General features: G+C 42.0%; 1 protein-coding gene across 2 annotated transcripts in view; it reads right to left on the reverse strand.

Moving 5' to 3' along the window:
• The window catches only part of LOC107390696 (probable G-protein coupled receptor 153), a 43943-nt gene that overhangs the window by 9460 nt on the left and 14508 nt on the right, over positions 1–19975 (reverse strand). For both annotated transcript variants that reach the window (XM_015967538.3, XM_070545162.1), the window contains exons 2-4: positions 13042–13667; positions 3173–3602; positions 63–252 (exon numbers count right to left, since the gene is read on the reverse strand). In XM_015967538.3, the coding sequence (XP_015823024.1) occupies positions 63–252; positions 3173–3602; positions 13042–13478 (1057 nt within the window). In that variant the 5' untranslated portion in view covers positions 13479–13667. The remainder of the gene's footprint in view (positions 1–62; positions 253–3172; positions 3603–13041; positions 13668–19975) is intronic.

A 19975-nucleotide genomic window follows, 5' to 3' on the forward strand; every position in this document is an offset into this window, starting at 1 on the left:
TACACAGGATCAAACCATCAGGTGAAGGAAAGGGACAGGAAGGAGACGTAACAGTAGCTCACCCTCATCCACTTCGTCATTGGACATGATGGCGACACACTTCTCCCACACCATGCGGATGTCGGCGCGGTAGCGATCACAGGCCCAGAGGAACATGGGCAGCAGAATGGACTGAGCGATGGAGCACCACAGCACACACAGCACCATCCAGTTGTAGGAGCGGTCAAACTTCAGGCTGGCGAAGCTCACCACCTTTACAGGGTCAAGGAGTAGGGTTGTTGCAGGGTGGTAATAAAATAAATCTCTTTAGCAACATCAAGAAATAAAACATTGAGAGGACACAACAGAAGATGGAGAACAGTTAATATACAGATTTATAAATATTAGGAACTGAGATATTAAAGCTTATTCGATTTCCTGGTGCACAGTGATGGCTCGTTCATCCTGACATGAACGGAGAGAAAAATCTTAAAAGCTAAAGATAATCTACAATATATTAACATAGAAATACATCGGTTGTGTTTAATTGGGTGTGCCTACATGCAATCTGAATTATTTACTCATCATTTTCACCAGTTGTTTCTCATTAAACAGTACATTTCCTCCACCAGACTCATTAAAATCACTCCTGGGGCACCGGGAAAAGTGCCCCTGCACTGCAGCTTAATAGTCAATCGTGTTTGGTTGCTCGGGAGAACTACAGTAGTTTTGGCCAATCAGCATCCCTCAATTTAATACCTATTAGGCGCTGGCCATCTCTGCTACAGGAGCTAGCAAGCATACTAGGACGTGCTCTTTTGGCCTCTCTCACTCTCTCACTCCCTCATTCACACACTCACTGTTGATTTATACAGATTGACCTGAAATGACACCTGTAGCTCCTGCTGTAAAATGTGTTTATTTGTTCTCATTTATGAGATTATAATGTTCAAATCAGTGTATCTAATTTAAATTCCATCTCATGTTAGTGCCACCTACTGGTGGAACTGAGCATTGCTATTTGAAATGCGCAAATGTTAAGAGGCCATTCACTGAGAAACCATTTTTTATTTATTCTTTTTGAAAATGATCGGTCACTCTGAGTATAACACGCAGACTGAATGTGAAATTATGCCTATTTCCTGCATTAGCTTTGATAGAAAATAGCCAGTGAAACTCTAGGATTTGAAAAGCCTGATAGATCTACACTGTCACTTAACATTCATGGACTCACCATTTTTGACAGACATTGGTGAAGACTATTGTTCATTTAGCGTCGAGGAAACAGCAGAGAAAGGCATGGCTAGATGCTAACCGTTAGCATTAGCAACACCGCCACATGGCAGAACATCTTACGGCTTTTTTATTTGTGGAGATAAAACATCAATGGTGCAAAGCAAAGCAGAGTCAGTGACAACCAATCCGAGGCGAGATGTACAAGTATCAGGAAATAAGACTCCAAATTATGTCGTCTGAAGCTACTTTCTACACTGGCTGAAGCCTTCTTTCCACAGAGCATGATTTACAAGGCATTCATTCCTAATATACACCACTGCAAATGTATTAAAAATGAGTGAAGGACCTCTTTTAGCAGATAATCCAGACACACAGGCTGTTAAGAGACTGAAAACGTCTGCTGGAAAACAAACTATGGTCAAAATAAAATGTGGAAAAGGACAAAAATGGACATTATGGAATGCATCTGCAGTTATATTTGGTAGAAAGATGCACATAGGCTTGTGAATATGTTCAAGTATCATCTCATTTTGTTGTAAATTTGAAAATTGATTCAATCTGTAAATCTGCACACCCCACTAACTGAGAACCACTGCTTTAGCAGAAGCCTGATTTCATCATTTTCATATTTACTCTTAATCTGTTTGTCCTGCCCTGTTATATTCTGTATAGTCTCTTTTGATATTATGGACCTGATAGTGTCCAGTAATGAAGTGTGATGATGATGATGATGATGATGATGATATGACTGTTTATAGCTGTTTTCATTTTGAACATCCTGTTTTTCTGACATCCATAACTAAACAATAACTCTGTGTAACACAAAGCATTTCAATAGTTGCAGCTTTTATGCATTAAAATAGCTCATTAGATAAGGTCATAAAAACAGCTTCAGACCTCCATGTTTCTTCCCTCTGCACCTGAAACACGTTCTTCGATCAGAGGTAAAACACTCGCTCTACTCTGAGTAAAACTGTCCAGAAGAAGGTGCTGCAAACACAAAAGAGTTTAACTTTCGGCTGTTTAAATAAGAGATTCTTGTTTCATCTGAAGGAGAAACAGCAGGTTTGTTGCAGCGCAGCTCATGACCCACAAAAAAACTGTTGATCTGGTTAATCCAACAAGAAACCTGACAGGCTACATGACTTCAAAAGCTGTTTTCAAAGCCAACACCTGAAAAAATGAAATATGAAGCAGAAATAAAGACTATTCCAGACGTTTGAAACAAACTGACAGTTAGACCTGGATTATGTTGCTCGTGTTCTGAATAATACCGAGGATTTGGGATTTATATTTAATTAATTCCATCACAATGTGTTCTCCAAAATCAGCAAACAGTAACAAACTTTCAAAATCTGAACAGTTTTCCATGTTGAAAGGAAGTAGCCAGCGTGCTCTGAGTTTTGGATTCATCACTGAATGTTTTTTTTAAGACTTAGAAGTTAGCCATTTAGTTTTTAAAAAATGCCTAGCGGGTGGCATTTACAGATTGTGCAGAAACATTTTACAGACAAAACTTTGTTCCAAAACAGGTCCCTTTTTTAAGCTTTTGACAGATTATTCTCATGGCAGCACCTTATGGTAGAATCTGCAACCATATGGTGAACGTTTTTTAAACGGTACTCAGTTTGTTTGTTATTACTCAGAGTTGCGTAATGATAGAGACATGATCCATAAAGTCTAATGTAAACATAAATGTGACCGCTAGGAGGTTTGGGGGTTCAGAGGTGAGATAGAAAGCAGTTCCAGATCTTGTGGAAATGTTTAACTCCCTGAATCATGACTTAAAGGTAATCAGAATAAGAAATGTTGTAGTTTGAATTAAGGCTGCACGGTGCTTCCTCACACAAATGGATGCATGCTCATCCCACCCGTGTTTCATTCAGTTCATCACCTCAGCTGCTTCTCCTCCAGTAATTACACTTTCATGTAAAAAAAACAAAAGCTGCTGACTCACCAGGATGGGAAAGCCGGTCAGAAAGTCATAAATGAAGACGATGCCGCTGATCAGGTAAGTGATCTGTAGGGACGTCTTCAGAGGCTCCGATCCATCAATGGATGACCTCCGCTTCCCCTGAGCATCCTCCACCACGATGGTGGGAACGTTGAACTTGTTCTTGTCAGCATTGTGACCTGCCTGAATGGAGAAGGTCTGGAAGAGAGCGATGCCGATGCAGATGACACCCATGGTCACGCTGCCTCCGATCAGCAGCAGAAAGCACACGCCAAAGCCCAGGCCGATCTCTGTCACAATGAATCTGCAGTCGGAGGTGTAGAAACGGTCGATGGTGTCATGCCAGCCCACCGCTGGGAGTGTGGACAGGATGAAGGACACCATCCAGATGCCCATCACTGTGTGCACCGCCTGCTTCTTTGTGTTACTCAACCTGAAACAGACCCACATTTTGGGATTTCAGCAAATGGAAACCACATAAGCAATGATGAAGAGCATTCTCTTAGAAAATACCAGATCTGAACACTTGAGCTGAAAAGGCACCGTCTCACATTTAGTCATGGCTCAGATGAATCAGAGATGAATGTGGAAAAAAATCAATTGTTTGATGATGGCTGCTGCGGTCTATGCATCATCTAGGCCTGTTTCAGCATGAGGGGCCATCTATTTCCCTTAAGGAAATCTTATGATGAAGAATCTGATCAGGGTGTCTGTGTCTTCTGATGCTCGTGGCATTTTGCACCATTAGCAGCAGCAAAAACACATGTGTGAAATCTGATTAAGGAGGAAGCAAAGCACTAAAAGTCTGAGATGAACAGCCGAAAAGATGTGGGAATTTATAAAGCATATTTCTTATAAATGTCATTCAGCTGCAGCAATAATTGATAACGATTCTTTTTTTTTTTTTTTTTTTTTTGCAACTCATGGTTGGTTCAAATAATTAAATTATGCATGCAGAGGCTAAGTAATGGAACAATTAGTGACACCATAATGTGATACATTCAATGGTATTTAACTGCTAAATGCACATGAATGCTGCATGATATGAAGTTATGGATTAGATGAAATCAAGAGAACGAGCCTGCTTTACTCTTCTCTGACTTTTGAGCATGACATTAAAACTTGGTTTCCACCTGAAAATGTTAGTAGAAGAGTTGTTTCCAAAGTTATGTTTTCATAGTTTTCAGTCAGCTGTGACACAAGAAACACAAGTAGTTCAAGCTCTAAAAAAAGATATCCATGTACTTTGATCAATAAAAGGCAAAAAGCAGAAAATCCACACATTTAAGTTATAATAAATCTGTGGTGGAAACAGAGAATTTTTAAGAAGTTCTTTGCACTAAATTCCTCTCACAGATAAACTATTGTAGCAGTTTCATTCTTCACATTTTCAGTACCTTCCAGAAGTCATTTCAGGGCTCTGTCATTCCAATTCTCACGCTGCTCTGGGTGGCTGCATGTTGGAGTAGCTCTGTTAACTACATGTAAGTTTAGCCTCTTTTGGACATTTTTTCTTCTAGCATCTTAAGAAAAACTGTATTTTTTTTAACCTTTTACTTTTCTGTTTCTGGTGCTGTGAAGCTTAGAGGATTTTTACTGCTATTTTTTTCCACTTTTTTCACTTTTTGACCATTTGTTATGATGCGTAACCATGGCAACAAGCTGGTTTACAATCAGGGGCAGCTGATTAATATTGGAAAGGCTGAAATAATACCTCAACTGAAGCCGCAAATCCTAAATGAGCGAAAACGCAAGAAGCGTGGGTGCAGAGCGGGAGCAAAACGGAGACAGAGAAAGAGGAAATTCAAACCATCTCTTCCATCGATCATAATGGGCAATGTGAGATTACTGGCCAACAAGGTGGATGAACTCCAAGCCCTTTCAAGAACTCAGCCAGAGTATCGGCAGTGCAGTGTTATGTGTTTCACTGAGACGTGGCTGCTGGACCATATCCCCGATTCCAGCGTCTCTCTGCCAGGATTCCTGACTGTACGAGCAGACAGAGATCTGAAGAGGAGCGGGAAAAGAAAAGGAGGTGGAGTGGCAGTGCTTGTCAACAACAGATGGTGCCATCCAGGTCATGTTTCAGTGAAACGTCGTCTCTGCAGCCCAGATGTTGAACTCTTGGCAGTAAGTTGTCGCCCATATTATTTGCCAAGAGAGTTCACCAGTGTTGTCTTGGCAACCGTTTATATTCCACCTTCAGCCACTGCTGAAAATGCATGTGATGCCATCAGTTTCATTGTCAGTAAACTACAAACCCAGCACCCCAATGCATTTGTGGCTTTGTCTGGTAATTTTAATCATGCCTCGATCTCTGCTACACTTCCAACATTTCAACAGTTTGTCAGCTGCTCCACCAGAGAAAACAAGACATTGGATTTGTGTTATGCAAATGTAACAAATGCATACATGTCCAAAACTTGACCTCTTCTGGACAATATCATACCCACCAGAACAGTGAGATGCTTCACTAATAACAAACCCTGGATCACCAGTGAACTGAAGAATCTGCTAAATGAGAAAAAAGAGCCTTCGAGGAGGGAGACTGGGAATTATTGAGGAGTATACAGAAGCAACTGAAGATCAAGATCAGAGACAGCAAGGAGGCATACAGGAAGAAGCTGGAGAACAAACTACAGAGGAACAATATCAGAGATGTCTGGTCAGCGATGAAGAAGATCACAGGCTTCAAGCAGAGGAAGGATTGCACAGATGGCAGCCTGGACACAGCCAATGAACTGAACAAGTTCTTCAATAGGTTCAGTTCAGGAACAAACCCAGCATCCTCCTCGCCTGTCCCCAACCAATCAGACATCCCATCCTCCTCTGATCCAACATTTTCCTGTCACACGCCAGTTCTTTTGTCCTCTAACGCAGTCATGGACTCTTCTGGTTCTATAAATCTGTCTTCAACCAAGTCAGGAGATGCTGCTGCCCCATTTACCTCCCCTCCCACCTATCTGTCTCTAGAAGTCAGGTGAAGAGGCAGCTGGAGAGACTGAACAGGAACAAGGCTGCAGGTCCAGATGGTGTCAGCCCCAAAGAACTGAAGGCCTGTGTAGAGCAGCTCTGTGGTATTCTGCAGCACCTCTTCAACCCCAGCCTGGCCCAGGAGAAGTTTCCAGTCCTGTGGAAGACATCCTGCCTTTTTCCAGTTCCAAAGAAAACTCGCCCATCAGTCAATGACGACCACAGACTGGTTGCCCTGACATCCCACATCATGAAGGTCCTGGAGAGACTACTGTTGGTCCACCTGAATAAGCAAACTAGGACATGTCAGGACCCGCTGCAGTTTGCTTATCGCCATGGAGTTGGAGTTGAAGATACCATCATCCAGCTGCTTCAACCAGTCCACTGTCATCTGGACAAAGCAGGCAGCACTGTGAGGGTCTTGTTCTTTGATTTCTTCAGTGCATTTAACACAATCCAGCCTGATGTACTTTGCCAGAAACTCCAGAACACACAGGTGTGGGCCTCAACTATCGCCTGGATTAAAGACTACCTGACAAACAGACCACAGTTTGTGAGGCTGAAGAACTGCACATCAAACCAGGTGATCAGTAACTTTGGAGCACCACAGGGGTCTATACTCTCACCATTCCTTTTCACCCTGTACACCTCAGACTTCCAGTACAATCAGATACCTGTCATCTACAGAAATACTCAGATGACTCTGCGGTTGTCGGGTGTATCAGAGAGGGACAGGAAGCTGAGTACAGTGAGCTGGTGGTGCGCGTTGTGGCATGGTGTGGAAACAATCATCTGACTTTGAACGTGAACAAAACAAAGGAGATGATTTTAGACTTCAGAAGAAACAGGGTGGAGTCAAACACTGTTTCCATCATGGGAAAAGAAGTGGAGGTGGTTGAGGAATACAAATACCTTGGAGTTCACCTGGACAACAGACTGGACTGGAGAAAGAACAGTGAAGCCGTTTACAAGAAGGGACACAGCAGACTGCACTTCTTGAGGACGCTTAGGTCCTTCAATGTCTGTAGCAAGATGCTTCACATCTTCTACAAGTCTGTTGTTGAGAGTGTAATCTCTTCAGCCATCGTCTGTTGGGGTAGCAGCATCAGAAGCAGGGATCTGAAAGGCTCAACAGCCTAATGAAAAGGGCTGGTTCTGTTCTGGGGACGACTGTGGAACCACTGGAGGAGATAATGCAAAGAAGGATTCTCCAGAGAATCAAGAAAATTATGGACAACCCTGAGCATTCTCTTCACAAGACTGTCCGACAACAGAAGAGTGTCTTCAGTCAGAGGCTTCTTCAGTTTCGCTGCAACACTGACCGCTACTGGAGATCCTTCCTGCCAACAGCCAATGTAATATACAACAACTCTTTGATGACTTGATTATTATTATTATTCTGAGCTACTACAGCAATCAATTTCCCTCTGGGATTAATAAAGTATTTTTGAATTGAACTGAATTGAATTGAAGTCACATGCTGGACCTGGCCACACCCATCTAACCCCGCCCTGGCTTCTATAAGGTTAGAAGCATTAATATCTGGGTGGGGCTCAGAGCAGATCCGCTGCTCCACCAGCAGCAGCTCATTCATTCAAATGAGAGGTGAATCTATGCTAATTTCCCCATTTGTGACATCACAAAAGGAGAATTGTTTGGAGCAGCTTCTTTTAGGCACATAATTACTAAAACCAAACATTGATCGAAAATGGGTGGACAGGATTTTTTCATGTCTGGAGTGTTTATGGAGGCAGTAAAGACCCGTGTGGCACCACAAAGGATGCAAAAGATGAGTTTTGCATTACATTAATACTTTAATTTTAGCCTGAGTAAGATGACATTCAGTTGAAAAATAATGAAGTCAAAACTGTGATTCACTTTTATTCATTCAACTGTGTAAAATTTTAATAATAATGTCTTTTCATTTCAGCACATATGAAGATCATTTTAAATTAAGACTGTAAACTCATTCAGATTAGCACAAGTAAACTAACCACCCCTCTTCATTTTGTAGACAAAGGACACTTTTATAACTCAAAAAAGGAGCAACAGAATGAATGTTTAAACCTTTTAAAACAAAATAAAACACATTCAGTTTCATGCGCTGATACAATATGAATGGCACAGAGGGGGCAGCAGCCACCTCTATCTTTGCACTGAGGCTCTTTGCAAAGACGAGTGCATCTTGTTGTCACAGTGAGTAATGCTAGCCTTCCCTGAATGTGCCTGGGGTACATGGGGAGGTTACGTCACCGAGCTGCATGAATCTATTACCAGAGAGAGGCTGGGAGCATTGTGTGGGAAATCATTTCTGTGAGATAGTGAGCACATGAGAACATTTCCCTAAGTACAACCCTGGAATTCATAATTCTGGGCTTCAGTATGTGTTAATGTCAGAGATGAAGCAGCCATGCGAGCTCAGCAGGATGAATGCAAAGTAATTTAAAAGAAAGGAACACCTGAGCTCTGCTTCTTGCAAAAGAAAGGGATTTTAAAGAAGAAGAGATGCAATATGGGAAGGTTAAAGCTTCCAGACATGAGATGAAAGTGCATCTATAAGAAGCTGTCGTGCAGAGCCTGTGTGGGCATCATTTGCTTGGGTTGTACGGATTGTACGGCTAGAGGACAGATTCATAAGGAAGTGTTCGTCTTGTTTCAATGTGGGCTTGTTTGCAGATTTGGCTGAACTGACTGTAGACGGAGAAGCTGTGATGCTGATGCCACAGGCTGTACAATCAGTTCGTGTGTTTCGGCAGGGACGAAACCCAAGACAACGAGACCGTGTTCTTCACCACATGCTGCACAACTCTGGTTTCAGCTGGATGAGAGTAGCTTGTATGTAATCTGAGTTGTTGGTGCTTTTTGGATGCATTTGCCACATTTTTACTCCAGAATATCAATGAACTGAAAAATGTTGGGCTTTTTTCTGGAATGGAGATCTGCAAAGCAATAAATAATAGATAAACTGCACCAAAATCTAAACCTTAGAGCTGTAAAACATTCAAAGGTGTGGATCACTGAAAAACACTTTTTAAATGATTATTTCTGATTATAATTGGCCACTCTGAGTTTTTCATGCAGGCTGAACATGAAAATAATCTCCTACACTCTCCTGTATTAACTTCTGATAGAAAATAGAAGGTAAAGCTCTTGATTAGAAAATTCTGACAGATCTACATCACATTGTCACTTAACATTCATGGACTCGCCCATCTTGACTGGCAACGGGAAAAGCTGCTGTTGGTTTAGCATCCAGGAAACAGCAGACAATGTCTCGACTAGCAGAAGCTAACTATTAGCATTAGCAACTTTACGACACAGCAGAACTCCTCCAAGCTTGTGTTATTTGTATAGATGAAACATTCATATTGCAGAGTAAACAGAGTCAGTGGTAGAGTTGTGTTGCTCTTATCTAATCCAAAATGTCAGGGAATTACTTGTTCTGTGTGCGCACGAAGCAGTCCAAGTGATAACATTGCTGGAATTCATAATTTTGTCCTTCTCAGCTAACCCATTCTCACACCCTAAGCGTCGAAAAATGACGCGTGTGACCAAGCGTCAAAATATGACGGGCAGGTTGACCCAGCGCGTCGGGAGACGACGTGCAGGGACACGCGCTGTACCACAGCGTCCGTATCCGACGCCCACGGTGAGACGGACATTTAACCCGCATTGCACCTCTAACCTCTAGCGATTTTACCTTCCCCTCACCCCCATCCTAACCTTTACCCAGTACAACTGTGCACATTTACTATTAAGCGTGTTTTAGATGACGGAAAGCGAAACAAAGCTTGCTAACATTAACCAGCATGCGCAAGCTGGTTAGGTTAGGATGGGTGTGAGGGGAAGGTTAAATATCAAGACGGTAAAGGTCACAAGTCGGTCAAATGTCCGTCTCACCGCGGGTGTCGGTATCCGACGCTCTGTCCCTGTGCGTCGCCTCCCGACGCGCTGGGTCACCCTGCCCGTCATATTTTGGCGCTTGGTCACACGCATCATTTTTCTACGCTTAGAGTGTGAGAATGTGTTGTCTCAGCAGCAACACTGCAGGTGCTCTCTATGTCCAAAATGTGCGTAAGCCAGGTCCTTAGTCAACTTAAAGTTGCGCACATTTTTCTGCTACGTTTTCTTTTATAAATCCCAAAGTTTGCGTGGAAAGTTGCTTACGCAGTTTTCCGACCCCGTTTTGTGCGTAAGCAAGCTTGATAAATGAGGCCCCTGGTTGTTGCGACAGTAGGCTGCACATAAAATGGGCAGAGTTGCTCACCCTGCATTAACTCCTGTTGGAATTGCAGAGTGAGAAACCCATCCAATATGGCGGTGAGGTTATTATGCTCTACAGCGCCCAATGATGCTTCTATGTATTCTTGTCTGTGACTTGTGCTTCCTGAAACTGGCCCATCCAAGTCCCCCCTACCCCTTGAGTATGACTTACAAGGCATTCTTTCCTACCAGAGACCACTACAAATACATTGATTAAACGAGTGAACTTATAACTCTGTATAGAAAGTATGTCTTGCAGACTTATTAAACAACAGCTCATATGACATTGGCACTCTGGGGTGACGGTGGCACAGGAGTTAAGTGCTCGCCCCGCAATCGGAAGGTTGCAGGTTCGAGCCCCGCTCAGTCTGTCGCTGTGTCCTTGGGCAAGACACTTAACCCATGTTACCTGCTGGTGGTGGTTGGAGGGACCGGTGGCGTCAGTGCTCGGCAGCCTCGCCTCTGTCAGTGCGCCCCAGGGCAGCTGTGGCTACATTGTAGCTCATCCCTACCAGTGTGTGAATGTGTGTGTGAATGGGTGAATGACGCCTTGGGGGGGGTTCCGGGACTCTAGAAGGCGCTACATCAAATACAGGCCATTTACCATACAGGCCACTCTAAATGCAAACATAGACCTTAAATCTTACTGGAGAAAAGGCAACAATGCGACTCTAAACATCTGATTCTGTGCGAACAGTAGATGTCCGGTGAGTCTAACAGGAGTAAAATAGTATTAGTGCTGTTAATGTGTGCTGACCCTGATTCATATTATTCTGTGATGCTTAATAAATATCAAATGTTGTGAAGAATGATGCCAGAGCTGGCAGATGCTCAGAGTTTGACACGATGTCACTCCAAATAACTGCAGCCAGCTAATTTGTTGGCAGGGAAGAAACTTCCACCTGATGCAAATCCATCCTGCCTGAAGACTGTTAGTCTGACAGAAAGCACCAGATGTCCTCCTCCTAACTCAGGAATCTGCTCCAAAACCTCCAAATGACTTAAATAACATTCTTTCTTCAAAGTGACTTTTCGAAACTTTTTCGTTTCTCTGCAGAAAGTTTGTCAATAAAATACATTTTTACAAATGCAATATAAGGTTTTACTGTTTACTAGATGGCTGCATAAAAAGGCACAGTGGTATTTCTTTATTCTTCAAAATTCTCCTAATTATTGCAACACAGCTTCTTAACATGGGGCCTCTCTCTCTCTCTCTCTCTCTCTCTCTTCTCTCTCTCTCTCTCTCTCTCTCTCTCTCTCTCTCTCTCTCTCTCTCTCTCTCTCTCTCTCTCTCTCTCTCTCTCTCTCTCTCTCTCTCTCTCTCTCTCTCTCTTCTCTCTCTCTCTCTCTCTCTCTCCTCTCTCTCTCTCTCTCTCTCTCTCTCTCTCTCTCTCTCTCTCTCTCTCTCTCTCTCTCTCTCTCTCTCTCTCTCTCTCTCTCTCTCTCTCTCTCTCTCTCTCTCTCTCTCTCTCTTCTCTCTCTCTCTCTCTCTCTCTCTCTCTCTCTCTCTCTCTCTCTCTCTCTCTCTCTCTCGCTCGCTGCAAATGGCGATAATCCAAAGAACATGCTGTCCATAATTTTCATAGCAACCATTTCTTCAGCAGAGAATGGTCCCAATAATAAGTGTAATCGCAAGACTTTCTGTAACAAGCCTTTTTATTTGTGAAGGCAACAATCAAAATAAAATCCTTTAATCTTTTTGATCACTTATGATTTAATTTCTTGAATAAAATAATGTGTGAAAGTGGGATGGCACTTGTTATTTAATTAAATCTGATGTGGTCTCTAGTATAAATTAATGTGAGTCACTTTCTGCAGAAAATAGCCTCCTGAGACCTGAACTTGTATTTGGTGTGATGTGAATTCAAATTAAATAAAAATATTGACAGGTTTCCTAGGAAAAACTGAAATAAAATATATTTTGTACATAAGTTCACTATCAAATGTTTCTAAACAATAAAAAAGGTCTAAGTTGAAGAGAATAAAATATTCTAGTGCCAGAAGCAAATGTCCTCATATGTGGACGCAGGTCTCAGGAGGATAGAAAAGCTCTGGTGCTCCTGTTTCAGGAAGTAGAAGTTAGCTCAAGTAGAAGTTGGCCGGCAGAGAAGGAGGCAGAAAACGGAAAGATCTGGAATCTTATTTCCTGATATTCGGAAATCTCGCTTCTGATTGGCTAACGATGTGACTCTCCCACTGACTCCATTTGCTCTGCAACGTTGATGTTTTATCTCCACAAATAACTCAAGCCTGAAAGTTCTACCACGTTGTGGAGTTGCTAATGCTAACAGTTAGCTTCTACTATCGGAGACATTCTCTGCTGTTTTCTGGACGCTAAACAAACAACTTCCTTCCCCGTCATGAGTTAAGATGGGTGAGTCCATGAATGCTAATTTACAGTATGACATAGATGTGACTGGCTTTTCCAACCTGATCATTTCCCAGTCGATTTTCCTTTGGTGGCTAATGCAGGAAATAGGGTTAGATTACTACTTCACACCCTGCATGCATGTGAAACTCAGCTAGACTGATCGTATTTCAAAAAGAATATGTTTTATGTTTCTCAGACACACACACACCAGAGGGATTGGGAACAAATAAAGCTTTTATGTTATGCTGAATTCCTGACGCCATACCTGTAGTTTACAGGCCAGCGGACCATCCACATGCGGTGGTAGGAGAGTGAGGTGACAGAGAAGCAGGTGACCAGCGTTAGAGTGTAGAAGGTAGACACAAACACCTTACACAGACCCTCGTTCCACTCATAGCTGGAGTGCTGGCGCCGCAGCGTTATGACACAGTACATGGTGATGGGGATGGCCATGTTGAGGATGTGTGTCCCCGCCAGGGTGCAGATGAGGAACTCCAGTGGCTTCCACTTCTTCTGCTTGGCGCTGACGCTCAAGATGCTCCAAGTGTTGGCCAGAATGGACACGCCCGAGCAGACCAGCCAAGCCAGCGTGTTGGCGTTGATGACATCATCCTTCATGGTGGTTACCTCATCCACCATGTTGTCGCGGGGCAGGGCACAGTATGAAGTCCCGCGGAGAAGTGTCGGCAAGAGCAGGTACATGAAAGGAGAAGGAGGTGGTGGTGACGGGCAGGAGGGGGCACAGGGCGTCAGGCGGGTCAGGCATCCTATCTGGGTGGGCGTGTTCTCTCCATGGGTTGATCAGGGCGGAGAAAAATACGAGACGTTGATGCAGCACAGCGGGGTGGAGGTGGATGGCAGAGCTGAGCCGGTTCTCTTACAGGTGAGAAGCTACAGAGAAGACAGGAGAACAAAGGTCATGTGATCAAGGGGTGATGATGGCATGCACGGTCTTTACCCCTAATAATCATCAGAGTTATCCGCTGGTTCTGACACAAAAAGCACAAACATTTATTTTAAAAGAGTTTCCCTTTAACAGCAAAACATAAAGAAATGAAGGATAAAAAAGATATGCGCTGGGTTGGGCTTATTAAGAAAATCTGCAATAAAGATAGAAATGCATAAGTAACACACACAGAGAATAGTTTTTTTCTTTTCATTCATTTAGAATGTTTGCTGTTTGTCCATTTTAATTAGACTGCTAGAAACCAGGGCTTCAGAATAACTACGAAGAAAGGTAAATAAGTGAACAACACTTGAAACTATATTTTTATCCAGTCTGTGGGCTTCATGTTGTGTCATGCACATAATTCTGTTTATTTAGATTCATTTGAAATTATATAAGCACATTCATTCATGATAGACAACAATATTACACCAAAGTCGACTAAACTTGAGACTTTGCAGCCGGTTCACTCATCCTCATAAACTGATAATTAATTGTACTCACTGGTTTTCTTTTTGATTAATATACGTATCAAGTTGTCTCGAAACAAAAAGCTACCTAAAATAATCTGTAACAGTTTGGAGATCATCTCCAGCACATCACTGCTTGGCACAGCTGGAGCCTGTTGTCACATCCATTTCCTGTCTCCTGGCTTTTCCAAACACTCATGTTGCTGTGGGCTGGGACCCACGAGGACGGGACACTGAAAATGACAAGAACTGCGTCACCATCACCCTGCTCATGCGTCCACTGATCTAATCCCCTCACTCCTCTCTACAATAGCACACTAAATGTCACCCAGACCTGCTTAAACAAGTATCTGTGTTCTCTCAGCTTAACCATGCAAAACAGGAGACGGTCCTGTCAGCACATGAAAACCACGACCGTCAGCACATGAAAACCACCCTCTGCTGGTTAAAGAAACCAAAATTACATGAAAGCAACCGGCTGTGGAGACAAAACACTTCCAATAGACAAGATAACATGCTGAAGTTTCCAATTTGTTTCAAGACTTTAAATTATTTGTTAAATTTAAGTAAAAAAATCTTTAAAGGAAACTTTGCAGTTTTGGCTTGATTGTAGCACGCCCTAGAGTCTGTTATTTATTCACTGTTGTAAAAGCAAAACTGAAACTAATCTCCTCGCTGTGCGTTTGTCTTTTCAAAAAGCCACTTTACAGTTTTTTTCTGATTTTTAAATCATTTTCTTGAGCCAGCATGTGCAAAAATGACCCTTTACAGTTTACAGGGTTAATGAAATGTCACTCAGACCCCAACCGCCCTCTGTGGTCAGAATATCGGACTCGTGGTGGATTGCAGTTGACATACCTGGTGCGGCAGTCTGCTTCCAGCATGTTTCCTGCATGCTTTAGATGGTGAACACAGCTGATTAGTTTGACTTAGTGATGAACTGCTCCTCTAGAAACTAATGAAAGCTGAGGAGACATGTCAGCTGTTAGATTAAGGTGTTAAAAAGACAAACGCACAACGAGGAGATAAGTTTCATTTTCAGTATAACCACAGTGAATTGATAATGGACACTAGGGGGTGCTAAAAGCCAGCAAAACTGCCTTTAAAACCTTAATCTAACTGCTGATGTGCGTCCTCAGCCTTCCAGATTTCACGTTGATTTTATATTATTATATCAGACTAGCTGGATGTTTTAATCACTGTAAACATTTGTATCTCTTTTCATTTATCTCTACATCTACTGTACCTATTTATCTTCCTTATCTTTTTTTATCTTGTTTTTATCTCTTTACAATTTACCTACTTTAGTCTCATCTTTAACTACGATTTGTTTTTAGATCTTGTTATTGACAGGGTGATCTTTGCAAACTAGTTCCAGATTTCCTTGAAATCTGGCATTTTCTTGCAGAAGCGGCAAATAAAGCACCTTGACCCTTTATAAATAAAAATGGACGATGCATCTCTGTTGAATTCCACCATTCAAAAGTGAAGCCATGATATCCCGATCACATGTTGGATTGGTGGAAACAGTCTGACCCTAACCCCTCTATGGCACGCAACAAGTATCCAATTACAACTAAACATACTGTAACCCTAAACCTAACCCATAAAAATTCTCTAAAGTGTGTTTTTGTTTATTGGTCAGGGCATTGTCACACATAAAGTGACATTTTTTTTATTTCTAGGTCAGAAACCTGCTCACTCAAAGTGAGCAACGTCTCTAGAAACATGAAGTCCTCTGACTGGAGCAATGCTCATGGCTAGCCAAAAGTATCAAATTGGAAACCAACTGATTTCAAATACTTTACACACGCATTAGGACACACGTTTTCAAACCTCTACAATTTTGCATGATGTTGTTTCAATCATGCTTTTTATCTAGAAACAAACAACGTTGTAATTACTACGCTGCTATACGTGCCGCAGCTGTTGTATCGGTACATCTGATTGACTGCAACTTGCAAATTTTCTGGTAGTTTTCCAAAAACAGACAATAAAAATGACTGGTTTTCATAACAAATGCAATTTTTCTTTTTTCCTGTGGATAAAAGACGATATCAGAGGGAGTGATAGAGCAGCAGTCAGGTGCTCGGGAGGATTGTCCACATTAACACAATATCCTCCGCTTTTATTTACTCAGACATTTACTGTTGCGACCAACCATGAAGCAGACACTTTACTTAGCAACAATATCAAGCAGCACAAAACACATTTACAGTGCTGAAAAGAGTCCCGGGTGTAAAGAGAATGACTCATAGATTTGATTTGGAGGTTTGCAGCTGGTTGGGGTGGACTGAGTAATGGAGGGCTGAGATGAATCAACCAATAAGCATTACAGCAGTGTCAGACATCAACCCGGATCTACCCACTCCTCCTGGGCCGCCTGGTCCCAAAAGGGAACTGGTCTGGAAGCAGATCCAGGAGAAGAAACACATCAAAACCCAAAGAGCAAAGAGAAGATTCAATAACAAAGGGCTGAGACCATTTTCACCACAGAGAAAACCCAGATCTATTTGTGACTGAGCCAGTTTGAAATTCATTCAGGAGTTAGACGCATCCCAATCAGGCGCGGCTGCTGACAGATCTGGTGCAACTGAGTGTGTCAGCTCTTCTTCTCAAACTTTGCTAACACGGTGTCATCCTGACCCTTTCTTCTAAATGTGTGTACTGAATAAAAGCTGTCCGGGAGCTCGTCTCTGCATGGTGGGAAAAACATGTTGAAAATGGAACACAGACGCTGGCACTGTGCACGCTTACTCACTGATGAATTGAAATATAAAAGAGATGGAGCTTCTGGCAGGCTTACAGGTTTTAGTGGTTACACCTGAGTCAAAATGGTGGTTTTTGAACATCTAAAATCACCCAATAGAAACTAGAAAATCCAATGAATTTAGAAGAGTACATCCAAATGGCCAATATTGACTCTTAAGTGTATTTAAGAATAATATATTTGTTATTATAATTGAAGCAGCTGGGATGAGAATCTGCTCCTCTAAATCAGAGACCATGGTCTTGAATCGTAAAATCGTAGAATGTCTTCTCCAGGTCAGGGATGAAGTCCTGCCCCAAAAGGAGGAGTTTAAGTATCTCGGGGTGGTAACTCGTTGACGAGCGAGGGAAAGATGGAGTGTGAGATTGATAGGTGGATTGGTGCTAGGTCTGCAGTGATGTGGGCATTGAACCAATCTGTCGTGGTGAAGAGAGAGCTGAGCCGGAAGGTGAAACTCTCGATTTACCAGTCGATCTACGTTTCTACCCTCACCTATGGTCACGAGCTTTGAGTAGTGACCGGAAGAACGAGATCACAGATACAAGCGGCCGAAATGAGTTTTCTCCGCAGAGTGGCTGGGCTCTTCCTTAAAGATAGGGTAGGAAGCTCAATCATTCGGATGGGGCTCAGAGTAGACCCGCAGCTCCCCCTCATCAAGAGCAGCCATTTGAGGTGGCTCGGGCATCTGATTAGGATGCCTCCTGGATGCATCCCTGATGAGGTTTTCCAGGGCACGTCCAACCGGGAGGAAACACAAGAGAAGACCAAGGACATGCTAGAGGAACTATGTCTCTCAGCTGGCCAGGGAACACATTGGGATTCACCTGGAGAAGCTGGACCAAGTGGCTGGGGAGAGGGAAGTCTGGGCCTCTCTGCTTAGGTAGCTACCCCAGCAACCCGACTCCAGATAAGCAGCTGAAAATGGATGGATGGATATTGTAATTAACTTCTTAATTTACAAGAACTTTAAAAGAAAAATGGAACCATGAAAAGGTATAGTTGTCGAAATCATGGTTAATATATTTTTCAAGGTGTGGAACGCCGAAAAACCATTTTAAAATTTTTATTTCTGATTATTATTTCTACATCTTCCATGCAGGCTGAAAACGAAAATAGTCTCCTACACCTATCTCCTGCATTAGCTTCTGACAGAAAATAGATGGTGAAACTCTAGGAATAGAAAATCCTGACAGATCTACATTACACTGTCACTTAACATTCATGGAGTCACCCATCCTGACTTGTTGGTTTAGCGTCCAGGAAACAGCAGAGAATGTCTCGACTAGTAGAAGCTAACCGTTAGCATTAGGGAACTCCACAACACAGCAAAATTATTTTCTACCAAAATGTATTTTTACATACCAGTTATGAATATTTAATACTTTGTCAGTTGATTGATTTGTTTGAATAACTTTAGTTAGATGTCTGATTTTAACACTGAGCAGTGCACAACATTAAGATTTAACAGATGGTTAAATTCAGGGTTCAGAAATGGATTCAGCTTCAAAAATATTGTGCACCAGCTGATGTTATTAGTGACATTTTAGCATGCAAACACCTAGATATCGGCTATAAAAGTTGGCCCAGAAAATCAGCAGCACACATCGGTCATCGTCAGACCATTACCTTTACATATCGGCATTGACAGAAGAACCAATATCAGTCAACCTCTTGTAATGCTAACTGATAGACTTGCTAAGCAGTAGCTTGTTTCTCTAAGGAAAATTAGTGGTAGTATAAGAACACCAAGCTAGTAGATTTATTTAAACTCGACTGACGGGCTTTCTATCCACAGTAGAGCTAACAGCTCGATCACCTTCAATCCCACGGGCCTACAGGCCAATTCTGCCTTTTACACAAGGGAAATTAGCACAGACAATGCCACACACACACAAACACACACACACACACACACTCACTCACTCACTCACTCACTCACTCACTCTCACTCTCAAATCCAAGACACCGATTATTAAATGAAAGGCACATATTGTAGAAAACAGAAATGGATCGTGCATTTTATTAACAACCCATTTTACACTTTCCATGAACTACTCAAGCTGTCAACGTGGGAACATATGGAACTGCGGCACAGAGGAGACAAACTCTATTTGTGACTGAATCAAATGCCTCATATTCAGCAGAGTAAAAACCAAAGATAATTTGGCTTAACATGACTTTATATATATACATATATATATGTATATATGTATATATATATATATATATATATATATATATATATATATATACATATATATATATATATATATATATATATACATATATATACATATATATACATATATATATATATATATATATATATATATATATATATATATATATATATATATATATATATACGTATGGCATAGTGTACAGGAACATCTGTGTATGGAGTGGAAGCTCCAAGGTCAAAGTGTGAAACACCCCCTAAGGTGGTTGAGAAGGAGCAAGCCAAGCTCCTGTGGGACTTCCAGATCCAGAACAACAAACAGATGATGGTGAACCAACCAGACATTGTGGTGGTGGACAAACAGAGGACAGCCGCTGTGGTTCATGTGGAAATACCAAGTAAACTTGAGAAAGGCTGGACAGTGAAGACATCGATGGTGCCCGTGATCATCAGGGCTCTTGGGGCAGTAAAGTGGCTAAAGCAGATCCCAGGAAAACTCAGACATCTCAGTCCAAAACAGTGCAGTTCTAGGAACAGCTATTGGGCAGAACCTTCAAGCTCCCAAGCCTGGTGGATGACCCCAGCTTGTAGGGATGGGTACCTTTGACATTTGAATCAATTCGGTACTAATTCCCGGTACCTACGAATCGATACCGGTACTTAATGGTACCAATTTTCGATACTTTTGAGTGTTTAATATTTTTTATTCTCTTTTATAATTAAATATATATTTTTCTCAATATATAACCATATTTGATAAATATCACAATGAATAACATACAACTGTTTGTTTTTTAACATCGTCCTTGTAGTTTTATAAGCTGATAATTAAAC

This window comes from Nothobranchius furzeri, chromosome 15, assembly GCF_043380555.1.
Source record: "Nothobranchius furzeri strain GRZ-AD chromosome 15, NfurGRZ-RIMD1, whole genome shotgun sequence".
Lineage (NCBI taxonomy): Eukaryota > Metazoa > Chordata > Actinopteri > Cyprinodontiformes > Nothobranchiidae > Nothobranchius > Nothobranchius furzeri.